Source organism: Gekko japonicus, unplaced genomic scaffold (assembly GCF_001447785.1).
Source record: "Gekko japonicus isolate JY-2015 unplaced genomic scaffold, Gekko_japonicus_V1.1 scaffold1480, whole genome shotgun sequence".
In the NCBI taxonomy this organism is placed as follows: Eukaryota; Metazoa; Chordata; class Lepidosauria; order Squamata; family Gekkonidae; genus Gekko; species Gekko japonicus.
In genome coordinates, this window is record NW_015170930.1 from 351864 (window position 1) to 369865 (window position 18002).

At 43.0% G+C, this 18002-nt stretch overlaps 1 protein-coding gene across 6 annotated transcripts in view; it reads left to right on the forward strand.

Annotated features, from left to right (window-relative positions):
* ZMYND11 (zinc finger, MYND-type containing 11) overlaps positions 1 to 18002 on the forward strand; it is a 133216-nt gene that overhangs the window by 99826 nt on the left and 15388 nt on the right. For 4 of the 6 annotated variants that reach the window (XM_015418830.1, XM_015418833.1, XM_015418832.1 and 1 more), the window contains 4 exons: positions 3106 to 3267; positions 14615 to 14692; positions 16741 to 16833; positions 17210 to 17297. In XM_015418830.1, coding sequence (XP_015274316.1) covers positions 3106 to 3267; positions 14615 to 14692; positions 16741 to 16833; positions 17210 to 17297 — 421 coding nt within the window. The remainder of the gene's footprint in view (positions 1 to 3105; positions 3268 to 14614; positions 14693 to 16740; positions 16834 to 17209; positions 17298 to 18002) is intronic. The other 2 variants (XM_015418834.1, XM_015418835.1) reach the window with 1 other exon arrangement.

The following is an 18002-nucleotide window of genomic DNA, read 5'->3' on the forward strand; positions in this document are numbered from 1 at the left end:
CACTTCACCAGACCAAACTTATGGAGAGATGTTATTTGTGTGAACTGTGGCATTCACGAAAAACTGATGTAGCCACTGCACTTTATGCAATCAAAGTGGCACATTTGGGAGCACCTCTGATGGTGCCAGCAAATAGCAAACACTTAGGAGGAGACGATAATTCACAAAAAGAACAAAAAAGAACACCTTCAAAGGGGAGAGTATGCCCGGCTGTGCCACTCATGCAAAGGCATTCCACCAATGTTCCCTCTAAGTTGTGGAGACTTGTGAGCAAAAATTCTGTTTTGTGAGCTACTGGCATTAAAGTTGTGAGTGAGTGATTTGGCTACTGCATAAATTAAGTTTGCTCTGGAGCCATCCTTCCTGAGCTAAGACAAAAATGTGTGAGCCAGAGGCTAAAAAAATGTGAGCTAACTCACACTAACTCAGCTTAGAGGGAACATTGCACTCCACATATGTGACTGTTGTGACAGGCAGGTGTTCAGAAGTGCCATTCTGGCATGCTGTCTTGCTCATGCTATTTCACAGAGACCAGGTCTTTTTTCTTTTTCTTTCTTTTTTTTGAGCTCTCACAGTTGTGCAAAGCAGAGCAGCCAGCCACAAATGCAGAGCTGATGGTTAACGCCAACAGCATCTTCACCTGAGTGTCATGGCCCTACACATTCTCAGGGTGCCTGCATGGACATGGCTGTCAAATGTCAACTGAGGCTAAGTTGTCTAGTTACCCTAAAAGAACACAGATAGCCTTTATAAACCTTTCCTAGTCCCTTGACTTTTGATCTTTCGTTTTCCATGAATTCATGGTTTCCAGTTTTACCAGTCATCAGAATATGGCAGTAAGGGGTGCATTCAGATTAATCCATATGTGCACTGTGCACGATGCAATTGCTCTGGATTTTGGCAGATTATGCCAAAATCTGTGTTTAGGCACATGTTAAGCACCCATACTACATACATTTGACTGGGAAAACGCCTGTAAAGATTTCCCATATGATACAATTATGGAAACACTTAACATGTATACAGGGAGGTGGCTGGTTGTAATTATTGGGGGGAGAATGAAGAGGTCTTAACATTCAGTGTAGCCAAGGTTTTGATTGCACATGTACTGGAAGCTTTGCCTGTTCCAATTTGCTTGATATTCACAAAATTTAATTACAAACCACTTGGCTGTACCCTAATTTGTGTTAATATTTTTTATGGAAGGATGAGTGAGTTTTGTTTGTATAAGACATTTTTAAGAGAGCTAAAATGCTCTCGATTTAGAATGTAAACAGCAATGCAATCCTAAGCCTAGTAAGCATCTTTCTAAGGCCATTGAATTCAGTGGACTGAGAATGACTGAACTCTACTAGGATTGCACTGCAGATGTGTTATGTGTTCTCAGGTTATCCTTGAGGCAGCTTTAGGGATCAGTGAAAGCCCGAGACATTTTGCATCTCCAAGGCATTGGGCCACATGATCTGACATAGGCACCCTATTTATCTCTAGCAGTGTGGCAAAGGATGCTGGGTGTGACTGTCCGATCACACACTGCTTCATTGTCATCGCTAAAAATATTGTCTCCAGAAGCAGATGTTTCTGTGTGGTTTCTGCAGTAGAGCTGGCCCTGTTAGGGATACAGTTGACAAACAGCTACTAGAATATTTATTTCTATATTTTTAACTCCATAGAGAATGTTACCACAATCCAACATAGAGTTTGATGCACTTAAGCCCATTTATTTTAGTGGGATTTCAGAGCACATATCAGGTTAAACTGAGTCTCGGATTGTGCACAGTGTGTATTGATTTCAAAGAAACTGGAATGCACATAGGTATAAATTGAATGCCTTTTACTCAGCCATTGCTTCACTCTCTTCCACTAAAATAAATGGCATGTAAAAAATTCTTTTATTTTGGCTGGATTGTGCCCTTTCTAAGTAAGGCTGGGAAGCGGTAGAAAGAGGAAGAGAGGCATTTCTTCCATTTGTATTTAGAATTGTATTTAGAAGTCATATTTATAGGCTTAATTTACCCCATTACAATCCTTTGAAGTACCCCACCCACAACCAAAGCAAATTCAGCTCAAATAGTTCAGTATCTGGATTCATGGACAATACGTTGCAAAGGTATGTTGGCAGTCTCCTAGGATGAACATTTCAGTGAGCATTCTGAGGTTTGGTTCACACCTTCCCCTTGATCACGTGGAAGAGTCTCCTCCCAGCTGGGTTGAATTTTGAAGAAGGCAGGAGGTTCCCTTGGGCATCGTTGCAGGTCCTTTTCCTGGAAGTCCACATAGCACAGTAGCTACAGAGAACCATCAAGGTGATCTAGAATTCAAATCTCACCTCTGCCACAGAGTGACCTCAGGCAAACCACCGTCTCTGAGCCTCAGCACTCGCCCCCTCCCCATATGCACCATGGGGATAGTGACACTGGCTTGCCTTGCACGGTTGCTCCCATGGCTTACAACAAGAAGCCGTTTCAACGCAAGACAGTGCTGAATAAACGCTTAAGCATTTCTTCCTCTCCATACTGAATGCCGATCTCAAGGCATTCACTCCCTTCCTCAGAATTCCAGAAAGTAAAAGGAGGATTCCCATCCACACCTTAGTGAGGAAATGTGAACCAAACCACAGTGCCAACAGAATAGCCAGTGACTGGTTGCCACCATTAATTGGTCAAGTGCAGCGAGTGCAGTCCCATCGCCTTCCTTCCAGATTGGGCCAAAAAAACAACAACAAACCACTGAGTTTTATGTAAATACTAAATTTCTATTATGCAAGTCAAGAACCATCTATATGGGCAAGTAGCTGGGGATGTGGTTTTATATATATTGCCATTGTGTTGCTCACCCAACACTTTCTCATAACAAGAATTAAAGCCTTCCATCCACTGGGGGGGCGTTAAAGCTGTAGAATGCTTGGGGGTATCAAAGCTCACAACGCTTTCAGGGTTTGGGACTTACATAATAATTTCTAAAAAGTAATCCACCAAGGAGGTACAGTACTCTTTAAATATTTATAATGCCTGCCTGTTGCGAGACTTCGAGAAATGTGCATTGTTCTTGGCTGCTGCGGATATTGACAGAATGTTCTATCAAATTATTTTGTATTTCTTGTAGGACTGGGAGACAGAAACTCATGACTGGTATTGTTTTGAATGCCATTTGCCTGGAGAGGTGTTGATATGTGACCTGTGTTTTCGTGTGTATCATTCCAAGTGTTTATCTGATGAGTTCAGGCTTAGAGACAGCAGTAGTCACTGGCAATGCCCAGTTTGCAGGGTGAGTACCTCTGAGCTTTCATGTGCTGAATAGAGGCTTGGTATTTGTTGTTAATAGTTCTGAGAAGATGTCTAGCCAGGAGAAACATCACCTTTCTTTCCTTTCCTTTCTTTTCTTTTTGTCTACTGTAACGCCAATGCATATATTGAGTGCAAATCCAGAAGCATGGCCCTATCTGGATGCAGCTGAGCAAACTGTAGAACAGCCTGCAGCTGTCAAGGAGCAATGTTCCAAGGGAGTAATTAGAATGATCGTATGGCTGGATTGGTACGGATCAGGATGGGCAAAAGCCTGGAGTTCTGGAATCCCCCCCCCCAATTCGTTCCGAGAAACGTTTTCCACAATCACGTGATCTGTCCCAAGCAGTGTTCCCTCTAAGCTGAGTTAGTGTGAGCTAGCTCACCGTTTTTTTAGCCTCCGTCTCACACACTTTTGTCTTAGCTCAGGAAGGAGGGCTCTGGCAGAGCAAACTAATTTATGAAATAAACTTTAATGCCAGTAGCTCACAAAGTAGAATTTTTGCTCACAAGATTCCACAGCTTAGAGGGAGCACAAGTTCAAGAGCTCTACTGAATCCGTGGAATGCCCCTATTCATTCCATGGAGGGGAGCCAATTCTGGGCGCATGACCCTTTTTTTGTGGGCACAGGTCAGGTTCCTCCGAGGAATCCCCATGTGCACCATCGTAGCCCACAGCACAGCATTGAATCAGTGGCTTTTTCTGTTTTGCATTCGCCAGGATGTTCCTTCCTTCCTACGTTTGCCCAGCCGTATCCAGATATTCGTGAGATCTGGCATTTGTCTGCAATGCATACATAAATTGAATAGGGGAAAGAAAGAAAAAGAATTCTAAACATGTGTGCATATTTGCTTAAGTACTCCAGAAGGTTTGCATTATGTTACAGCAAAAGACATATCTTATTTTCCCCCCCTCTGAGCTTAACCAATGTTTATACTTGCTATATAATATTGTGAGTTGAAATCCACTCAGAGCCATTTTATACAAACATGGTACATTGAACTACTTTCCATAAGGCAGGGCTCTTTTTAGTCGAAAGCTCCTTTCCTTTTTTGCACTCATCTGTTTCGAAATGCATCTTTCAGATATGAATATCAGAGTTCGTTAGTCTCAAAGTTCGCTAGTAAGTAACAGGTGCGGGGGGAGGGGCCTGGAAACAAGAATATCATATTTGCAAAAATCATTTGATTAGGCAGGCAGGGACCCCCCCCCACACACACACACTTTTCTTATTTAACTTCCCCATATAAATATGCAGAGCACATTATAACAAGATATGTGTTGAAACATATGGGGATATATGAATGAGCGATTGCTGTATCTAGCGTTGTAGGGAAGTGTCATATTTATTAAAATCAGGGATGGAAGGCTGATGGTAAGATAGTGGAAATTATTTTACTTTTGATACATTTTTAATATGGCATGGCAATAGCGTTGCAGTTTAAAATCCACAGTTGTGCAAGGGATGTTTAGTTTGCTCAAGTAAATGTCCAACAAACCACAAATCTTTGTAGCTGCCAGGAATTGTGATTTTAATCCCCAGCATTCACTATGACATTCAGAGGAGCGGGCAGTGCAGAGTAGGTGTTTGAAAAGCCACTTGTGATTTGGGACCTTTTCTTTAAAAAGATGCAAAATCCCATGCATGTCAATGGTGTCGGCTGCCTTGACCACAGCCGTCTTTTCTCTAAGACAGTTAAAAAAAGTTGTTTAGGGCACTGCAAGAGATAACAAGTATTATGACTGCAGCATTTGGCAAAACAGAACAACTCCATACAGTTCCTTTGCCTCTCCCCTCCCCACAATAAATTGGCCTGCTGCTTCTCCTAATATTGGCATCTTCATATTGCATTCTAGCAATGTAGCAACGAGCTCATTATATAAAACTTTCTTTAATGGTGGCAAATACCAGTCGCTACTCAGCAGAGGGACAGCTGATACAGAAAGGACCAAACTTGATTCCAGTGGCACCTTTAAGACCAGGAAAGTTTTATTGACAGTATAAGCTTTAACGTGCAAGCAGGCTTCACAGTATGCTTGCACACGAAAGCTTATGACGTGAATCAAACTTGTTGGTTTTAAAAGTGCCACTGGAACCAAACTTTGTTCTGCTGCTTCAGAACAACACAGCTACCCCACCTGAATCCGATACAGAAAGGTTTGAATGCCACCGTTGGCGTGTTGGCACTGAGATTTGCAGGGGTGAGTTTCATTTTATGGACAAACGGAAACAGCATGTTTGTTAGGCTCGCTTAATTTTAGGGATGAGTATCATATTCTTCTCCAGATTTTAGTACCGTTAGGCCACAAACCTCTTCTTTAAAAAAGAAACAACAACCTGGTCTTGAAAAAGTGCTTCATTTTGTTCTTTTTCCACCCTTCCAAACACAGTAGGAGGCGGTGGTTGATGGCCATGCTTGGAACTGAATTTTTCCGTATTATCTTGTCCTAAGATTTCTCAAAGTGAATCTGCTTTTCCTGTGAGAAAGTTGAATAGAAGCAGAAAGGGGATTCTTTTGGCATCATGAGACAGATAGTATATCTTCACATGAAATGTATTTGCCATTTCTGGATCATCCACCATACAGCTCCCCTCCCCACTCAGCTAGGAAGAGCAGTTCAGAGTGGTGGAGACAGATATGTATATCAAAATTAGGTCATGACTGAATTCCTCCAGGATGGGGAAGGGGAGCTCTTCTAGCTGTTTTACCCGGGGGTGGGGGAGGGAGAAGACTAGAATTAACTCTTCTTGGGAGGCGTTTGAATGGAAAATGTGGACAGTAGAATACACTCCCTTGCACACCTACCCTGGGTGTGTGTTAGATCATCCCCAACTCCTGATCTTTATGAATGAGGAATGACCCAAGTTGGGGTTGTTCTGCCAGTTTGGTGTAGTGGTTAAGTGTGTGGAGAGCCGGGTTTGATTCCCCACTCCTCCGCTTGCAGCTGCTGGATGACCTTGGGCAAGCCATAGTTCTGTCAGAGCTGTCCTTGAAAGGGCAGTTTCTGTCAGAGCTCTCTCAGCCCCACCTACCTCACCTACCTCACAGGGTGTCTGTTGGGGGGAGGAGAAGGGAAAGGAGTTTGTAAGCTGCTCTGAGACTCCGACTGAAGGGCGGGGTATAAATCCAATCTCCTCCTCCTCCTCCTCTTCTTCTTCTGATCATAGCAGTTCATAAGAAGTATAGATATAAATATTTTAAATAAATAAGTATTGCATCGTTGCAACTTGTAGTGGACACTAGGATGAACTACTGCCCTGTGCTCCACTCCAGTGCTGATAGGTGGATATATTAATTCCACATAGGATTGTGAGCAATGGGAAATCTTTCTTTGATTGTAACAAATATTTGGTGATTTGGGATTTTCAAGTTTAAGCCGTATGCATCAGCTCTGTTCTTCACATACTGAGATTCAGCGTTTCCGGAATAATCTTTTTGTTTGTTATCGCATACATGAGGCTCCCATGTATTCTCCAAGCACTGTTTTGGTCCAGAATTGCGTAGAACTATGTCAGGCATCTGTTGCTCTTAGAGCCCCATGTCTCACCAGAACTGTAAAAAAATATATTTTGGAACTTAATGAACAACCTTTAATGTTTTATGTTCTATTATGTTTTATTTTGTCATTTGCAGGTTTTATTTTGTCAGGGTAGATTCTCCGAAGAGGCAGCATGAAGATTTTCTACATGCATAGATAAAGATTTATTTATTTATTTATTTGAGGATTTCCATCCCGTTTTTCTCCCCAATGAGGACCCAAAAGCGTCTTACAAAATACAAAAATACAATCAAAATACAAAAATACAAATTAAATCAAACAGGGAACACAAATAATATAATATCCCAACTGGCTCTGGATCTACTGGCCTGGCTCACTCAGGGCCACAGTCTGCGAGCCAAGAGCAAAGAGCTTATTCTTAAATTATGACGTGAGTGTCCTGCATTTGGCATTTTCATTTGTCTTTCTCCCCCTCTCAAGGGCTGCAATCATACCCACAATTAGTCCCAACATAGGCCCAAATGCCGGGCGGATTTAAAGGGCACGATCAGACAGCAACATCTGGGAAGCGCCCCGCAGCTGTCGGCAACCCGTTCTGCTCCGCCACAGAAGCGGAGTTAAAAGACACTGGGGAAAATCCGGTAGGAAACGGGTTGCGACGGGCAACGAACGGACTTTCCTGTGTCTGATTGCTCCAGCGCGCTCTCATGGCGTCAGGATGGTCTGATCAGGCCATCCCGACTCCGTGCTGTTGTTTTTCTCCCCCTTCGCAGTATGTGCATCATCGCAAACTCCATAGGGAGCCCTCAGTGCGGAGGTGCGATTCATCGATCCCTCGGTTAAGCACCTGGGGGGAAACGGCACACAAAAAAAGACTCACCTGCAGTTGCATCTGATCACACACTGATGGTCTGCCCCCACAGCTTGGAAGGGAGGTGTGATCGTGCCACTGTGGGTCAAATTTCTCCGGAGGAAATAGCCTCGCTTCCCCCCTTCTTTTTTCTGGCACGGGTGACTGCAACCAAGAATAAATTTACGAATAGGCTTGTGGACAACAGCTGAATTCCTTTTGCTTGGTGGATTTTTCTCAGTAGCGGCATGCTGCTATGACCAATTCATATGTGATCCATGTGTTACCAGTGAGAGGTGTTCTAATGGGACACTTGTGGTTGGGACAGTGCTAACATAGGAAACAGTGTCACCACCAGCCCTGCTCATGTGGTTCAGTTCCTTCTGACGTTACGGGGAAAGGCATGGTAGCACCTTTGCCGCCGCCACTGTGGGTAGTTTATGAAATGGCTTTGTATCTCTGAAAGCCTAGAGGACTTCCTGAGAATAAATCACCAAAATCCCCGTCCAATCTCTTGTGCTTTGTCAGGGAAACATATTAAAGTTAAGTCCTAAACTAGAGTGGGGATGGGATTTTCAATAGGTAGTGAGAAAACTGCAGATATTTCCATCTGTTCTAACCACAGGTTTGGGATCTCTCACATACATCTGCGATGGTGGCTTCTCTTTATTTGCCGTGACTAGTTAATTACTTTCTTGGCTCATTTTCCTTTTATAAGAGAACCAGAATCTTGTATAGTGAGTGCAGAAATTCTAATACTTTTTAGAGCCCTGGGTGTTTTTCCAAAGGATATAAAAGGGCCTTAACCACCTTATGAAAGAGGAAGTCAGATTTATGTTTCCATTTAAAAAAAACAGGAAATAAATAGCAGTAAACCTCTGAATCCCAGTGCCAGGAGGCAACATCAGGCAAAGGCCTCGGCCTCGATGGCCTGTTGTTGGCCCTCCAAAGGAACTGGTTGGCCACTGTGTGAGACTGGATGCTGGACTAGATGGACCACTGGTCTAATCCAGCAGGGCTCTTCTTTGACTAAGGAAAAGTCAAATAACTGAAGTAAAACTGAGGTTTTGCTTTAACATCTGTCACCTTTTAGCTAGAAATCTCCAAGTGCACAAATGCAAGAAGGAAATGTATATTTTGAAGCCAGGTGACAAGAGGAATAACTCGTGATGGTTGTGTAAGAACTGCCCTACTAACACTTCTGAGGCCACCAAACAGTTGGGTTATCTTTTGGGCTGGTTGTGTGGGTTCAGTCGGCTTCTATTGTATTAGCTTGCATTTTTATACTGAAAATGGACTTAAAGGAACATGGTCAAGAGTCCGTCTCCCCCACCTATTAATCCTTTCTTTTTATTTATTAGCTCGTTTGACCAAAGGTCTCAAGCTTAGACCACAGCAAAGTCAAGAATCGTAACAAGCCCCGCCTACTACTTAAAAAAAAATAGTTACAACAAAACCATTTGTAGAAAGCTCCACTCTGAAGTCAGTTAAAATTTGGTCTGGTAGAGACGCCATCTGCTGTTGGCCCTGAATGCGAAACTGCCGAAAGGCAGTTACATTTAATTGGGCAACTGCAATGTTTTTCGGCACAGGCAGGACACTGGGAGTAGAGCTGACAATAAGAACGATCCGGTATTGTTCTCTAGAAAAAGTTGAGAGTGTTAGACCCAATTGCCATAGGTTAATCTCAAAAAAACAGTCTGGTAGTTGGATTTCCTCTTTTGTCTTTCTTGAAGAGCATCCCCCCCCCCCACCCCGACAGCTTTAAGCCATATTGTTGGATTCTTAAGGGCCATGAGAAGTGTATGTTGGGGGGGGGTTGGGTTTTTTTTTTTAAGACAATAAAGCTGGGGATTTATTTGTCAGTTGTCAGTTTGGCCTCTTTTGAATAAGTGAGTGTATATCTGGAACACTTCTGTTGGTTTGTTCTTGGGAAAATGTGCATATGAAGATTAGCTTGGGTTGAGTGTGCAGCCATTGATAGATGGGTCATTGGAAGCAATGCCAGAATAGTCACATATGATTCTGTTTATTCCAGGGCAATTTTCCAGTACCTTTGTAGTAAAGATGTGTGTCTAAAGTGCGGTAAAGTCACAGGTGACTTACAGTGACCCCATAGGGTTTTCAAGGCAAGAGACTAACAGAGATGGTTTGCCGTTGCCTTCCTCAGCATAGTGACCCTGGGATTCCTTGGTGGTCTCCTCCATGCTTAGTCAGGAATTTGTTTCCCAAGCACATTAGCAGTGCTGTAGAACACTCAAAGAGCTTAATTCCATGCATGACTGTTTCTCTTGTTTGCATTCTAACTACTGGGTTGTATCTTCTGCCCAGCTAAGTGCAGAGCATCTCAGAAACTGTGTCCTCTAAAAAAAAAAAAAAGTATGAGCATCTCACAATTCCTGTTGCCAGCCTCCAGGTGGGGCCTGGAGATCTCCCGCTTTTACAACTGATCCCCAGCTGACAGAGATCAGCTTCCCTGGAGAAAATGGCTGCTTTGAAGGGTGGACTCTATGGCATTGTACCATGCTGAGGCCCCTCCCCTCCCCAACCCAGACCTGGCAACCCTCGCAGAATGCCACTGCAAGTGCAGCAGAAACAGGGCTCTCACATGGCAGGTTTCCCTTTGTATTCCCCTTCCCATGAGTGCCACTTAAATGCAGTCTTTCCCAAAACATCACAGCAAAGCTAGTATGGGAAAGATCTCAGGAAAGATGGGAAAACCCTGGAGGTACAGGGGAGAACCACAGTGCTGCTAGACAACAGGGGGGGAAACCCCACTTCCTAATAGCATCCAAGCCAGGGCAAATTGTAATTCTTACAAAATAACTTGTAATTCTTACAAGATAACAAACAATGCTGTATGTAATACTCAGAGAGTAATGAATCACCATAACTTATTCTTGCTTGGGGGGGGGGGGGAGAAGGCTCAAACAAAGTTGCTTGTTATCTTGCTTTTTGCAAATTTTATTTGGATTTGATAGATAGTATCTAAGTCATTCAAGCATTACGGTGGTTCAAACTTGGTCTTATCTTGAGTGTTGAAACATATGCATAGATCCAGAGGAGTTAGCTGTGTTAGTCTGTTGCTGCAAAATAGTAGAAAGCCCAGTAGCACCTTTAAGACTTACAAACTTTATTGTAGCATAAGCTTTCGAGAAACACAGCTCTCTTTGTCTGATGCATGCAAGGACTGAAGGTTAGACAATTGGTTGTTGTTGTTTTTTAACTCCTGAGATGGATATCAGCCTGGCGATCACATGTTGACTCTTGCCATTTCACTAATGCACAATTAAATCACATTATTGCCAGTCGTAGCTGCCCATTGAAATCAATTTGCTTCAGTAGAAGTATTCAGGGACAGTGGGTTAAGGATTGCAGTCAACATACCAAGCCGCCTGCATGCATTAGAAACACAAAGTCGGAAATGGTGGTTAGCAAGGCTTTCCTAAGCATTTACAAAAGAATGGTTTTGCTTTAAGATCAGTCTTTTAGCATATTTATCTGGTCTTATAACACAAGATGGCGTCTCTCTCTGTATACTGTAGTTCAGGAATGGTAGCTAAATTTTGAGCTTCTAAATGGAAGGAGAACATTTTGGGTTTAGGAATCTTCCACATCAACCAAACCAAACCAGACCACACCCCACCCCACTGCTGTATGTTTTCTAAAGAAATAAGATTTCTATATTTTTTGCTAAATAAGACAGTTTAAGACACTGGGTAGAAAAAAGAGGATATTCGTGCTCATATATGAGATACCTCACCTGCAAACATTGTCTGTTTCTTGGACCCAATGGCTTGTTTTAGACATCACTTGAAACCACAGTTTAATTAAGCTAACTAAAGTCAGTATGATTTTTTAAATCTAGCAAGCCAGGATATGATTTATTAAGCACGGTATTAACTGCGGTGTTGCCTGATGTCTGGATGCAAACATCCTAGTTTAATCCAGAAGTGTTCTCTGATCATATGAGCTAAAAGAGAAAGCAATGAAAGCACAATTTGTGAGGCAAAACCAAGATCAGAGTAATTGTCTGTGAACAGAATCCTGGTTTCCCAAGCCAACCATAGTTATAACAAGCCATGGTTTCACGTAATGACTGGACTGAGCCATTGTTGTTTTTTCCATACACAAGAGCTCTGCACCCCTACAAAGATAAATTAGTATGGACAGCAAGGACATAGCAAACAAACCAACATTTTTTTTCTATTTATCCCCCTAATCAATGGGAATCATTGAGAACTAGCATAAAGTTGACCCTAAAACAGTTTAGATTGCTAGGCAAAGTATATGAAAGGCTATTTCTTGTCACCACATTCTAGCTTTGAGGGTCTGGTGGCTTTTCTTTACAATCCCATGTTTGACTTATCAACTTCATGGGACCAGAGTATGATCTACCAGCAGGCCTGGGCCTAATTGCCTTGATGGTAGGCATCCTGGGAGACTTATCTATAGTGCCTGATGTTCCATGAGGAAAGAAAGGGTAGGATAAATATGAATTCCATAGTATCAGCTTCCTTCTCTCTACTTCCATTAATGGACTCACCATTCCCTGATGAAATCTTCTCTGTAGTCTATGGCTGCCAGGTCCCTAGGACTCGTGGGTAGGGGATTTGGGGGGACTTACCAGGAACTGGAACAACACGACATGCCTACATCACCCAGGAGCTGGAAATAAACATGATGTGCCTACGTGACCCGGACGTTCTGTAGGCACGTTGATGACGTCCAGGGGGGCACTCTGGTTTCTGGGCAAAACTCCATGGTTTGAAGCTAATTCTACCATAGAGTTTTGCCCAAAAACCAGAGGGTCACCCCCCGTCCCCCCAACATCACCAATGGGGCTACAGAACGTCTGGGTGACGTAGGCACATTACATTTATTGGTCGCCCCCCGTCCCCCCAACATCACCAACGGGGCTACAGAACTTCTGGGTGACGTAGGCACATTACATTTATTTCTGGCTTCTTCCCTGGTTTTGGGGGGGTGATTCTCTCTGCTGGCTGGCGCTGGGGAGGAGCACTGGAAACCAGTGGGATCCCCCACACACTGGGGGTACCTGGCAACCCTACCGTACTCTTCAGTAGATCCTAGTTCCGTACTTCAGTTGGCAGCTTGCCCACCCTTAATTTACACAGGGTGATGTTGGAAAATGCTGTCAAGTCACAGCTGACTTATGGTACCCCGTAGGGTTTTGAAGAGACAAACAGAAGTGGTTTGCCATTGTCTGCCTCTGCATAGCAACCTTGTACTTCCTTGGTGGTCTCCCATCCAAGAACTAACCAGGGCTGACCCTGCTTAACTTACGAGATCCAATGATATCTGGCTAGCCTGGGCCACCCAGGACAGGTTGACCATCTGTAAAATGATGTCACAGACTAAGAGTGGGCAACACCTGGCACATGTGTTGAGCAGCAGTATTTAGCTGGGCAGCTGGGGCTGGTTCTCCACCCAAGGAACTGAGGCAAGCCCTGAGGTGCTGAAAAGCACTGCTGGAGCTCAGCTTGCTCCCTGTGTCCCTAGCCTCATTTCTCCCATATCCCACCCTGGCTCGTAGTGTGCTGGTGCACCAGTATCTTCACAGGGAGATGATTGGGGGAGGGGGGATTTGGCACTCAGTCCTAAAAGGTTGCTTTCCCCAATCCTAAATTGCCCAGACAAGGCTTTAGGGTGGTACAGCATAGAAAGTGTTAGTTGTACCCAAACGACCTAGGTTCAAGGAGCAAGTCAGTCTTGCACGCTGAAATTGGATAAGTCGTTATCTCAGCCGCAGTTTTTGGACTGTAGAACAGGAATAGCAACAGTATACCTCCTAGGGCCAGGACAGTCAAATCACAACACTTTCCATGCTAACATGCCAGACTTAAGTAACTGTATGTGGACAATACGTTTCATAGATTTCAGCAATTTCACTAATTCAGTAAAGTTCCTTCCAATTAAGGGGGTTTACAAATGTAATAGCATGCTAAGAGCGTTGTGGAACTATATAGTTATACAATGGCAATTAACTTTATTAATTATAAAACTGTAGAGAGCCTTCCTTCATTTTTATTTTATTTTAAGGGGTACGAGTACTGCATTTTGTGAGTGTGTGTGTTAGAGCAGGGGTGGCCAAACTGAGGCTCGGGAGCCACATGCGGCTCTTTCACACATATTGTGTGGCTCCCGGCAGGGCGGCTGGGGAAGCAAAGGGGAGGCATGCCTTCCTGATTGGTCTTCCCTTCCCCAGCCAGTCTTCCCTTCCCTGGGTAGGCTTGAGGTTCAGGGAGCAGAGGAAGAAAGCAACTTTAGCTTTAAATGCATTCTCAAAGCCCCCCCCAGCCTACAAATATAATTGTACAAATAAATATCATTATCAATATCTATTTTTATCCCTTTTGTTTTTATTTTTGCCAGTCTCATTTAAAGTCTCATAAAAAGCAAATTTGCATATTTTCCAGTAAACACATGCCTGTGATATTTGTTCACGTTATGCGGCTCTCAAACATCTGACGTTTATTCTGTGTGGCTCTTACGCTAAGCAAGTTTGGCCACCCCTGTAGTAGAGAGACAGGTTTATTTATTTATCTATTTTTTTGTCTGCCTTTCTCCACTGAGACTCAAAGGAGATTACACAGTGCAAGATGGGGCAATCAATAGGATGAGATGTCTAATTAACTATGTAATAGGACTAGAATTACAAAAATCAAAGCATAAAATATTAGACATGATACATTAAACAATATGGAAAATGCAGAGGCTTTGAGAATGGAGAGTCCAGCAGCATATTCTAAAGATACTCTTGACTAATCAGCATTAATTTCTTGACATATGACTTTGGCTAATAGACTGTAGAAAATATTTTTTTCTAGCTTGCTTGGATTAAAATGCAGCTAAACGATTGTTCTTGGCATTTTTAAATCTTTGTATTGTAGAGCTTTAAAAAGACACAATTAGTAAAATTCACAAATCTGAAATGACGCTGCTATTCTTTACCAGAGCATTAAGAAGAAGAACACAAGCAAGCAAGAGATGAGCACGTATTTGCGCTTCATTGTCTCCCGTATGAAGGAACGAGTGAGTATTGAAACTTAATATCTAGTTTGCACCTAATAAGGATGTGATCTTTAATTGATAATCAGGCAGTTTTGGAGTTTGGAAGAGGCATCCGAGTCTCTCAAAGAAATGCTTCTTCTGGGATGGTGCCTGCCAAGGCGTGTGCATGCAGCATCAAAGACCACAGTACATTTTTGCTTCAAAGCTATTATTTTATTCACATGCAAACATATGAAATTTGACCCATCAGTCAACTGACTGGTTTAAATTCCTATTACGAATGAACCATGGTTTCTTTAATAAGGGACAACCATTGTACTTTATAGAGTAGCATCTAGGATTAGGATTACCAGACTGCAACCTCGAGATTCTCCTTGTGCCTTTAAATTCCCTGCTGTGAATCAGGAGACTGGAAGGAAGGTGGTGGCTTCTCTTCTCTGCCAGTAGCCAGTTTCCCTCTTGATTCTTTTGGCCTCCTTCGTCATCTGCCTAATAGGCTGGAGTCACAATTGCTGTTAAGAGGCAGGGGAATGGACTGGCAAAATGATCGGGGTACAGGGAGGGAGCAAACGCCAACTGTCTCTCTTATCTCCCTGCTGAGGTGCAAATGTAAGGAGTGACTGAAATCTCCAGGGCTGCAACTTGGCATCCCTGCCTGAGTGGGCTCTGAGCATATTTCTTCCATAAATTATATTAAATTTGGAATCATGTTTATGGTTTAACCAACCCTGAGTATGTACCAGTTTGGTATAATGGTTAGGAGAACCAGGTTTGATTCCCCACTTCTCCACATGTAGCTGCTGGTGTGACCTTGGGTCAATCACAAGTTCTTTCAGAGCAGTCCTTGAAAGAGCTCTCTCAGCCCCACCTACCTCACAGGGTGTCTGTTGTGGAGAGGGGAAGGGAAAGGAGATTGACCTCACAGGGTGTCTGTTGTAGGGAGGGGAAGGGAAAGGAGATTGTAAGCCGCTCTGAGACTCCTTCGGGTAGTGAAGGGCGGGGTATAAATCCAATCCTTCTTCTTTACTGTTGAGAACATCATAAATATCTGTAATTTCAATGATGGCAGAAGTAACCCTTGTCTAGGAGTTTCCCCACATTAAGCAGGTGTGTATGGGGGGGGGGTCTGCATCCTTTATGATTAAGCGACACCCTTTCCCCATTGATTCTTCCTATAGGAATTGAAACCTTTTACGTACATTGCTCATTTGTTATAATTTTCTGATGTCAAATTTGACATTTTAAAATGTTACTTATAAAATTCAATTTTGAGCAGTACTTTAAAAGGAACTTGTGCCCTGTTAATGTTTTCAAAGCAATGATATTAAGTCCCAAGTTGCCAAATGCAGTTCTGATATATTTTTAGTCTTTGGTACACACTGCCCTGTTCACTAAATTGTGGGGAAGCATTGTGTGAGTATTAAAAATATTTTACCATTTTTTTTAGTAATCCTCTGTGTGTGTGTGTGTGTGTGTGTGTGTGTGTGTGTGTGTGTGTGTGAAAGAAAAGTCTTACTGCTAATTCAGGTCTTGCAAACTGGCTTCTTTGAATCCATCTATTTCATCTCAGGTCTTCCTCTTTTCGTACTGCTTTCATCTTTTCCTAGAGTTATTGTCTTTTTTGTATATATATGATATCCATTTAACTCCATCAGTTCCCATGACTGAGAATATTTGGGGGGGGGGGGAGAACATCAAGGTAAAATTTTGCTAGGAATTTTTACTTGAGAATTTCCTGTCAGTTTATAAAACCGTTGTATGTGTTTGAGGCAAACATTTTTGCCAAAACCCTAGGTGCAGGCAGTCATACCAAGTGTTTAGCTGTTTGGTTACCTGGTTCAGATTTTAACACGAATAGCCTATGGGAGGTGCCTGCAAATTCAATGCAGAGGACTTTTTCCCAGGTTGGCCTAGTGATATGCAGACCGAGTGGAAAAGTACCACTTAACTGACGTGCAGTTTTGCTTGTCAGGCAGATATGATTTCGGCCCTTCATCTGAAGACTTCCAATTTCTTTACCTCTTTCTTTGACCCAGTTTCTAAATTGATGCTTTGTGGCGGCTTTTCAGGCTATCGATCTAAACAAGAAAGGCAAGGACAACAAACACCCCATGTATCGTAGGCTGGTGCACACGGCTGTTGATGTTCCAACTATTCAAGAGGTATGTTCCCTTGCAGTTCTGGGAAATGTTGGGGCTCTGCCTTTGTCAAAAGAAGATTAAAGGATGCATAAAGATGAACATTACATACATATGAAAATTTAAGACCACTCTAGAAGATCAGATGCTCCGTGCTGGGAAACTCTGTGAGTGAACATAAGCTGTCATGTCTTTTGCCCAGCAAAAGCCTTTCCCTTTAACTGGAGATTCTGGAAACTGAAATTGGGACTTCATACTTATGCCAAGTCTGCTCTCCAGCTTCATGCTGTGATGCTTCTTGTAGTTTGGTGTCATATTTTGGATGCTCCTGAGGGAAAAAATATAGTTGTTGACCGCTCTAATGCATGTCTTAATATATATGTTTTAAAAATCTGTTTAGAAAGTAAATGAAGGAAAGTACAGGAGTTACGAGGAGTTCAAAGCAGATGCTCAGCTTCTTCTACACAACACAGTTATTTTTTATGGAGGTAAGTGTGGTTGCGTGGGAGAAAGTCTACAAAAAGATCTTGAGGAGTTGTTGTAGGAAGTATAGTCTTTTTAGAAGGGTCTTGACTTGGTTTGCAAAGTCCTTTTAGGGTTTCAGACCAGGCTATGCCACTGCAGTTTCAGTATAGATTCCGCAAGTGTTTAGGTACTGTTTTAAAAGGGTTCATTGGTTTGCATCTAGACCAGAGGTTCCCAGACTTATTTGGCCTACCGCCCACTTTTCAGAAAAACAATTACTCAGCGCTCCCCTGGAAATATACCTTCAAGAAGTGGACAAAAAGATGTTGTTTGTGGATCTGCACCTGGATTGTTCCAGCACCCCCCCAGGGGGCGGTATTGCCCACTTTGGGAACCAGTGAGCTAGACCATGGAATTTGCAGGAGGTCCCTAAACGCTATAAGCAGCTGCATGAGTTTTAGGGACTGTCCCTCAGCTAGGCAGCTCACAACAGTTTGACTCCAGAAAACTTCCCAGGCTGCACACAAACTTGGGTTCCTACAAAAAGACTCGGCTTGTGAAAACTTCCTGGAGTGACTTCAGCTGGCCTTCCTCTTTGTGGTTTGGACTAGGCATTCCAGCAGGAACAAGGGTTTCTGCCCTCAGAGTGCTGTTTTTCCACTTCCCCCCCTCCTGCAGCAGCCCAAAATGTCCACCCAGATCTTGTTTGGGGAACAAAAGGACCCCCC